At 46.1% G+C, this 9,749-nt stretch overlaps 1 protein-coding gene across 2 annotated transcripts in view; it reads left to right on the plus strand.

Annotated features, from left to right (window-relative positions):
* Hacd2 (3-hydroxyacyl-CoA dehydratase 2) overlaps positions 1-9,170 on the plus strand; it is an 86,305-nt gene extending 77,135 nt beyond the window's left edge. For both annotated transcript variants that reach the window (XM_051149859.1, XM_051149860.1), the window contains 3 exons: positions 2,133-2,254; positions 4,139-4,317; positions 8,895-9,170. In XM_051149859.1, the coding sequence (XP_051005816.1) occupies positions 2,133-2,254; positions 4,139-4,317; positions 8,895-8,977 (384 nt within the window). In that variant the 3' untranslated portion in view covers positions 8,978-9,170. The remainder of the gene's footprint in view (positions 1-2,132; positions 2,255-4,138; positions 4,318-8,894) is intronic.
* The last annotated feature ends 579 nt before the right edge of the window (positions 9,171-9,749 follow it).

The following is a 9,749-nucleotide window of genomic DNA, read 5'->3' on the forward strand; positions in this document are numbered from 1 at the left end:
TTGTATGTGTATGGGTGTTTTGCTTGCATGTATGTTTGTGTATTATGTGTGTGCCTGGTGCCAACAGAGGACAGAAGATGGCACCAGATCCCCTGAAACTGGAGTTAAGAATAGTTGTGAGCAACAGTGTAGGTGCTTGGAATTGAACCTAGGTCCTCTGGAAGTGCTCATAACCGCTAAGCCATCTCTCTAGCTCCTCAAACCCATTTTTGATAACAAGGATGTATTTAGTATTGATCTGCAGTGCTAGTTGTACATCATGGCCATTCCCCTGTTCCCGACCTTTTAAAGAGACGTAAGCAAACACAGACAGTGTAAAAGCTGTCTGTTTCCTCAAACCACCTGCTTGGCTGGGTCAAAGTGAGAGTTTGAGACTTATCTGTTTATTTATTACTTGCCTATGTGCAGGCCACTAGGATGACACAAGCCAATAGTAGGTATTAAAAAGAAGGGAGCTGGGCCTTGAGTGAGCCCAGTGGGTTGGATCCCTTTGCTCTACAGATAGTTGTAAAGCATTTTTCTGCGAAAAGCATCAAGTGCTTTGAGGAAACAAAAGATGAGCTAAAGCACACACTCTGCTTCCAAGATGAGGCAGAGTACAGAATACAGGAGGAGCACCCTACTGGGGCTTTAAGAAGGGTTTTAGGAATAGCTGTAAAAAAATAATAGTAATAAAATAAATCAATAAAAAACATACATCACTGTCAGATAAAGAGGGTTGCAAAGTCCATAGAAAGCAACACATCCTGCAAACTGAGATGTTGGTATCAATAGGCTTTAAGCAAAGCTGTGTGGGCACACTGAGGCCCTCAACGCGGGCTTTAGAGGCACTTCTCTCTGCCTTACCGTGCCTAATAGAAAAGCACCAGGAAAGCAAAAAGTACTCTTGCTCTTGACAGTATAAAATTCTTATTATTTTTGGAGAATAGTAACCATGCACTTATGAAGTTCTTTGTCAGGGCAATTTAGTTAATAGCTATGTAAATGACTACTTATTTCACTGTGTAGGTGGATCGCTCCATGTACACTTTCTGAGAAAGAATGTAAGTGGTAAAATCTGTTGGCTTTGCAGATGCAAAGAAGCAAAGTGAAGGCTGGATGCTGCACCTTTGCAACTAGGTGTAGGGATGAGACAGAGAAAGCACGGCACAGTAGCCGGCTCTGACTCCCCAACCACGTAGGGCATGGGGAGCCAAAGTGAGTCGCACTGCAGGGTTGTACTGCTGGGTTTCACTCACAAAAAGTCAGCATCGACCCAGCTAGAGTTGGGTGGAAGAGTGCTGGAGTTCGTATTACAGCCATAAATTCCCTTGGGACAGCACCTATAAAGCACAGAAGGGGGCTTTTCAGGGTTATCATGTGTCAAGCATAAAAACAGGCAGTGTCAGCCGGGCATGGTGGTGCACACCTTTAATCCCAGCCCTCAAGAGGCAGAGGCAGGCATATCTCTGTGAGATCGAGGCCTGCCTGGTTTACAAAGCAAGTCCAGGACAGCCAGAGCTACACAGAGAAAACCTGTCTCAAAAAAACAAAACAAAACCAAAAAATAGGCAGTGTCAAAGCTCTTCTGGTTCTAGAGGCCCTGTGCGAGCAGCAAGACAGCTTTTCTCCCCATGGAGGGCGTAAGCCTGGGCTGGGGAAGAAGTCATCAGTGCCCCAACATGCAATGCCTGCCTGGTGGATGGTCTGTACCTCTTCTTTCCTTGAGTTCATCCTACTCACGTGTGCTGTAATCCTCACATTCTCGTTCTTGAAATGTCCTCAGATTCCCAGCTGTCACTCCAATTGTGTTCAGATGCGTGGTGATGGCTCCTTCCCACCAGCTTGTCCTTCTAGCCTCCCCCACATACCCACTTTTGACTCCTACCAGTGTCACCTCACTCTACCTCATCAGAGTAGCAAAGACACTCCCTGAAGGGCCCTGCCCATCCCGTTCCCATCTCCTCTGCAGAACTGTTGTAGGTGCCTGTGGCTTTGATTATCAAACCCTTTCTAAGCTGTGCTACAGCCACTGAGGACAGATGTGGTAGCTGTGGCTGGACAGCCCTGCAGGCACTACACACTGTAAGATGCCTCTTTCTGCACATTCCTTTCTTTGCTCTTACATCTTTTTTTTTTTTCCCCCTCTCCAGGTGCAGAGTGAAGACAGTGTCCTTCTGTTTGTTATTGCCTGGACAATTACAGAAATTATCCGTTACTCCTTTTACACGTTCAGTCTATTAAACCATTTGCCTTACATCATCAAATGGGCCAGGTAAAGAAGTACATGCAGCAAGGACTAACTTTGAAAGCATTCATCACCATATTTGCCTTTTATTGCCTGAACACTGCGTCCAACGTCCCAAAACTAAAATTGGATGAGATGGAGGGATCTATCTCATCAGGAGGGTCTTGACTTTGAGCTACAGAAACACTGTGCTAAAGTCTTTATACTTGGGTTATTTTTATTGAAATCAGTTCTTTTTAGTTAGGTTATTCAGCAGAAATTTAATGTATCTGTTTTTATCCTTATTCAGTTTAACTGATGAATTTGACCTATTATGGTGATTTCTGGTACATGGCTACATCTCCTAGTCTTATTTTGTCAAGAAACTATGACGTGTAAGGTCATTTCTTCCTTAATAACAAACACTACATGGTTTTCTCATCTTTTGAGTTTTGATTTGCTTTGATTACTCTTACCAGTAATATTCAGTTAAGAATTCAGGCATGGTGATTCACCCGTTTGTAAGCCCAAAGCTTGAGAGGCCAAGGCAGGAGAATTGCCACAAATTCTGGCCACAAATGAGACTCCGGTCTCAACAACAGTAACAGAATTCAGGTATGACTTAGGCAAAAGGCTGATAGCACATCTGTCTATCCAGTTGTGATTTATGCATGAAGGACTATGGGGTGAGGAGAACAGAGCAAAAAGGCCCAAACTGACTTCAGAGCTAAGACGCGTCATTTCCTAGAGGAAAGCAGCTGTTGCTAGATAGTTTGTGAGTTTGGTGATTGAATGAAGAACAGACACGGTTTCCAAAGTTTGCTTTTATTACTGTTTTTTGAAATAAACTATATTTCAGGGAAAAGTACCAGCTACCAGCCAGTCTGTGCCACCACCATGAAGGCTGTGTCTGTGGGGAGAGTCTTGGCTGAGCTTTGGTTTTGCTCATTTTTCTCTGTGGTCTATGCCCTGCCTCATGATCTAGGTCCACAACAGGGAATACAGCTTCTTTCTCAGCAGATTCTTGTGCCTGGGAGTTGAAGCCAGATTTATCTGGAGCCATGAACAGGCACAGGTTTCTGAGATCCGAGCTGACAGTTTCCATAGGGATGCTGATGCCTCAGAACAGTCTGTAAGCCCATCCTGTACTGGTGGGAACTGCCCTCTGCGTTCCTTTCTGTCTGTTGGTTTAATGTGTATGAGTGTTTTGCCTGCAGGCGTGTATGTGCCTAGTGCCTACAGAATCTGTCAGAAGAGGGTTTTTGGATCTCGTGGAACTACAATTATAGATGGCTGTGAACCACCCTATGGGTGCTGGGAATCAAACTCTGGTCCTCTTCAAGAGCAACAAGTGCTCTTAACCACTGAGCCATCTCTCTAGTTTCCCCTGAATTCTGTTAAAACAGATAAAGCTTTTAAAAGTGAAAATAATTGTATGAACCTCTCATGCAATAGTGATTGTATTTGTGTGGGCTTATTTATAAAATTCAAAGCCATTAGGAATTTTTTAATGTTAAAATTAGTCAAGATTTTGTTTTCACAGCAGCTTGTATGGGCAGGCATTTGGGAACTAGCAGGATGTGGTTGTGTAATGTGCTGTGTTCTTCAGTCCACATGCAGCTTGGTGTGCTCTAGGAATTCCTGGGTAGCTGTTCCCCGCCTCCCCCCTCCTCCTCTCCACCCCGGGGAAGGAAGGTCTTGCTCTGCCTTCGGTCTGAAGGAGCACGTTTTGAGGCTGGCTGAGCACTTTGCTTTCCTTGAGAACGTTTGGAGACATGTACCTGCAATGGGCCCTTTTCACAAACTGGCCTGTGAAGGCTGACTATGAGCAGGTGATCGGGAAGTGCAGAGACAGTAGCTTTCTGAGGAGCAGACAGAGCTTCGAAATATGGCTACTGTGAGCCACACAGTGAGGGCTTTGTTTTGTTTCAGGTACACACTTTTCATCGTGCTGTACCCAATGGGAGTGACAGGAGAACTGCTCACAATATACGCAGCTCTGCCCTCTGTCCGACAGGCTGGCCTGTACTCCATCAGCTTACCTAACAAATACAACTTCTCCTTTGACTACTATGCATTCCTGATTCTGGTAATGATCTCCTACATTCCACGTAAGTACATTTATGTGCTAAAGGCCAGCTCGGTGGTAACTCGAGTGGCGGGTTTTGCTTGGCTTTGCTCTGTATCTCATGTAAATCCCACTCTCGGGGACACTTTGGTTTTTATTGACCACTGACTATCAGGAAATTTCCCTGGTAGCAGCTGAGTAGAAATGAACCCTTCTCGATACAGTTGCAAAATGTTTCCCTTCTCCTTGTGGGGGTCAGCCCTGCCTCAGGGAAGTACTAAAGAGAAAGCAGGAAACCGCCAAGGGCCTTACCTTGCCTTTGTTTTCCTGTCTCTTGAGAGTTGCTTTATTATGGTTTGTGAAAAACATAAGATTTTTGCATTGTTCGGTATATCAAAATAGGCAGTTTTACTTCACATTAAGAGATCAGTAGCTGACTAGAAACAAATAACAAAATAAAGGCAGTTGCATTGTTTTTCTGCATTTCTCAGTTTCTTGTTGAGTACAAACCTCTGAGAATAGGACACACTGTTCCTTTCAGTGGCTAGATTCTAATAGAACCTCTGGTGGCGTAAATGTACGGAAAATCAAGTGTGCCTGTGAGCACACAGGGGCAAAACAACGTGACGTGTGACAGTGCTGTCAGGGAGTGCCTGTTGCTGATTCTGAGGACTGTGTCTTTTCTGGGTGCCGCTCACTGGGGCTCCTTGGTTGATTTCTATATTCCAGAAGGACCTTTTGGGCCTAAGGACAAACCAAGCCAGCCCGGAGCTACTGTAACTCCAAATCTCTTCTAAGGTTCAAGCAGGGATACACTGTATTTCTTTAGCCCTCAGCATTATCTAAGTGAGTCACCCTAACCATCATAAATGGCATGTTTGTGTCCCTCAGCCGAAAATTGCATTTTACGCATTGTGAGGGGAAAAAACAGCTTCATCCAGATTTCATCTGAAAGTTTATCTTGGAGAAATTCTTGGACACCATCCTGCTTCATGATTCAGTTTCCACTCTTCATTACTGAACTCTCTGTTTAGTGCTGGAGACCTGGTGGCTGGCAGCCATTTCTCTTCAGAAAAGGTGCTGGGTGTTGAAACAAAAATGCAAAGAGTAAAAATGTGCATAACGCAGCAGGGCTTTTCACTTTCAGGTTTGCTCCCTGGGGCTTTCTTTTTGTTTTGTTTTGTTTTGTTTTTTCAGCTCCAAAGCTTCAAGGCACAGCAATGACTTTACTACTCTCAGATTGAGCAGCACCCCCAGGGCACCCCAGTACTTGCTTCCATTCTGATAAACAGGAGCTAGGCCCCATGTGGAATGACTAGAAAGCAGGGATGGTGGTGTGAACCCTCACCCCACAAGGGCTTCCACACTGATGACACCTCAGGGTTCCTGGGGCAGTCCCCAAGTTGGCCTCACTCTTCTCTCCCTGGTAGTCAGCCTTGCCAAGACTTCCTGCAGCCTATTGCTGGACTTACTGTCAGGTCAGACACAAGCAGCCCTCCATGACTGTGGTGGAAAACATGTCCAGCCCAGCGGGGTTTTCCATCATGCCCCTCAGCGACTGAGCAGCAAGCACTCTTGGAGGAGGGCAGAGCTCTGCGCTCATTGGGTTTTGCGCAGTGGGATTACTGGAAATTAACACAGGGCCTTAGCCACATACTCTCCCACTAGCCTGTATCAGCAGCCCCAGAACTCTGACTTACTTTGTTTTCATTTATGTTTATGTATTTGTTAGGAAAACATGAGTGTACACATGGCACAGCACACATGTAGAGGTCAGAGGACACATTTAAAGAGACAGTTCTCTCTTCCCATATGATCTAGAGATGAAACTCCTGTTGTCAGACATGCCTAGCAAGTACCTGTATCTGCTAAGTCAGCTAAGGTTTATTTCTAATTATGACTGGAGCATGTGTTTATGCACATAAGTTTAGGTCCCTGAGGAAGCCAGAGGCATCAGAGCCTCTGAAGCTAGAATTAGTTAAAGATAGTTTTAGCTGCCCCACATGGGTGCTGGGAACCAAACTCAGGTCTCTGCAAGGAAAGTGTATGCTTTTCACAGCTGGCCCAGCTCCCCAGCCAGAATTCTGCTCCCTTAGCTCTTTCCTCTTCCTACTTTGTGCTTTCCAGTTCAGAACCAACAGAAGATGGTAGATGTCTCAGGTACCTATTCAGGTTAATACGTTCAAGGCTTTCGTTGGTGTGGCTAGATGTATCCAAGTAGCCATGTGTCAGGAATAGTCTGTCCTGAACACAGTGGTCCTTCCAAAAGAACTATCAGTGCTTTGGCCGCCAAGAAGTCGCCCCTGGAACTAGAAAACAGCCCAAGAGCATCCCGTGTCCAGCCACCACCCCATTCCTGCACATAGAGCTCCAGGGGCTTGTGAGGAGCCATAATAGGATGACAAGGACCACAAGTGGGCCAGCAAGTGTCTCAGTGGGTAAAGGTGCCAAGCCTGGCACATGGTGGAATGCAAGAGACAGCTCCTACAAGGTGTCCTCTGACCTCCACATATGTATCATGATGTGCATACATGAGTGGGTGCTCGCGCTCGCTCTCTCTCTCGCTCTCTCTCTCTCTCTCTCTCTCTCTCTCTCTCTCTCTCTCTCTCAATAAAAGTTTTTTAAAATCCAAATTTAGAAAAAGCCCTTATTTCTGCAATGTGACCCTGCTGATAGCCTCAAGCTCTTTCCCATGAGTCTGAAGGAACACGCTGACCATCTTCTGCTCTCACTGAGGGCCCTAATGAATAGCCTCTAGTACCACCCTCTCAAGTAGCCTTGGGACCCTACCACCCCCTGTGGTAATACAGTCACAAACACAGCCAGGGAGAGTGTCCTGGGCATGCTTAGTTCAGAGTGCCTTTCCTAAGGGAAAGCTAGCAAAGCTGGCCCTGCATTTTTAAATGATTACAATTAGCAGTCCTTGTGGCTTAATTATATCCTTCCTTCCAGGTTTTAGATTATAGACCTTGTCAAATTTTCTGGCTTTTGTACCAAAATAGTTGTGTCACTGCTGAATTCTCTACATAAGCTGAGCCTTTTCTTTGAATAACTTCCTCCCTGGAACAGAAAGGGAGTGGCCACATCTCTGGACTCTGATGTCTTGAAGTTCTTTGGGAGGGGCATGGTGACGCACACCTTTAATCCCAGCACTCGAGGCAGAGACAGGGGGATCGCTGTTAGTTTGAGGCTAGCCTGGTCTACAAAGAGAGTCCAGGACAGCCAAGGCTACACAGAGAAACCCTTTATTGAAAAAAAATTAAAGTTTAATCAACTGGAAGCTAGGTGTGGTAGTGCACACTTTTAATCCCAGCACTTGGGAGGCAGAAACAAGTCGATCTCTGAGTTCAAGATCAGCCTGAGTTCCAGGAAATCCAGGTCTACACAGAGAATCTCTGTCTTAAAATAAGAAAGGAAGGAAGAGAGAGAGAAATGATCAACTTGGAATCCATTTGAAAAGTATGGAAGAGATGGTCCCACAGGGGTTGGCAGTAATAGGGCTCCTCCTTTCACTACAGGCTGCTCTCTGGAGGTGGGGCCTGAGAAGGGAAAAGACGGATAAAGCACTCACACGGAGCTGCTGGTGACTGAATGTCCAATTTGCAGTAGCCATGCGAAGGCCATGTTACTCAAATCAGTACTTCTTCACTGGGCATTTGTGGTGAATAGCTGTTAGTTCGGGATATTTTGGCATCTCTGGTTTCATATGCTAAATTCCAGTAACTCCACCCCCTTGCCAAGAGTTCTCTAGAGAGGCTGCCCCTCTTTTAAGAAACCAACAGCAAGAACAGGAGACTTTCTGGTACCTGGTGACCCTGAGACTGGTTTCTCTTCTGCAGTGACTGGTCTGCATCCTAGCCCTGCTTGGTCACTCTAAGTATAAGGTTGTAGCCTCCTCTCCCTCGTCCTTCTTGCCAGTCACAGAGCAGCCTTCTCAGCCGTGCGGAGGTGATGGCTGTGTCTCCCCACCACACAAGACAGATGGGCTAAACAGTCGGGACCCCAGAGCCTGGTCCTCCCAGGTTGTCTGTGAGACCCTACGCATGTTGTTTACTATTTCTAGGCCTGTAATTCCTCCTCTGAAGGAGGAAACTCCATCACCTGGCTCTCTCTGGTTGTTCCGAAATTAACCAGAGTAAACGTGGGGGTGAGCGGAGCATGAGCAGGGTGGGGCAGATTGATCAGTGGTAGAAACTCGCCTGAGGATGTGATGCTCTGTTATCAATCCCCAGCACAGCCAGGCGTGGTGGCGCACGCCTTTAATCCCAGCACTTGGGAGGCAGGCGGACTGCTGTCAGTTCAAGGCCAGCCTGGTCTACGAGTCCAGGACACCCAGGGTTACACAGAGAGACCCTGTCTCGAAAAACCAAAAAAAAAAAAAAAAAAAAAAAAAAAAGTCAATCCCCAGGACAGACTTATTTGATGGCCTGTGATCCTGTGATGGGTATGGGGTGAAGCAGGGTCTGCCGTTTCAGCCATGGAGCTTGGCTGAAGGGAGGAATGCTGTCCCTCCCTCTCCAAGTTCTATCACTGCCATCTGTCCCTGGATGAGGACCCCAGGCTGTGGGTGGACAGAGCTTCAGGGCCTCTCTAACCCACTGCTCTTTTCTTGTCTTCCAGTCTTCCCCCAGTTGTACTTCCACATGATACACCAGAGAAGAAAGATCCTTTCTCGCACTGAAGAACACAAGAAGTTTGACTAGCTTCCACACCACCACCCCAAACCAAACTTTTCAATGATCAAAAAATGCTGCAGACTTTTTGAGTTCCCAATAAGAACTATTTTTAAAACATGAAAAACAAAACAAAATAAATACCAAAATCCAGTGTCACATGGGCCTGGGATTTTATAAAAAATAAAAATAAAGATAAAAATGCAAAAGGCTGTTACATAAAGCATCCTAGCTGGTCCTTTCAGCATGCTCTAAGCAGAAGTTCCCAGTATCTATGATGGCACTAGAAGGGGGTTGGCACTCTCGCTCCTCCGTGTATCTGGCAAATAAAGACCTGTAACCCGGAATGCTTGAGAGTTACAGTCTGAGTAATGACGTTGCACCAGCTGACTGCCCAGCTTGCGGTGGAAGTTACATTGCAGTCTACAGTGTGTTTAGCATTTCCTTCTCAAAGTGCTTGACTGCATGCTGGAAACTCTGTGTTTTTGAAGCAACAATTTGTCCTCTGGAATGCTCTGAAGTTGTGGCTAGGACCTAGCCCTCATATCTAGTGAATGACTTACAAGAGCATATGCCTGTGAAGCTATGGGTAGCGCCTGTAACCAGCAAGCCACTAAACGCCTTCCATTTGGTTTCGATTGAGTCAGTACTGCCTGCCACTAAGAACCATGCTAGAATTTAGTAAGTCTGTGTATACAGTAAAGACCCTTGCAGCTTCAGAGACTAACAAGCCGTGATGTAAAGGGGGAAGCTCGGTACCCAGTGAATGCCGAGGACCTTCCATCCATCGCCCTTTGCTCAG

The sequence above is a fragment of the Acomys russatus genome, chromosome 8 (genome assembly GCF_903995435.1).
Source record: "Acomys russatus chromosome 8, mAcoRus1.1, whole genome shotgun sequence".
NCBI lineage: Eukaryota > Metazoa > Chordata > Mammalia > Rodentia > Muridae > Acomys > Acomys russatus.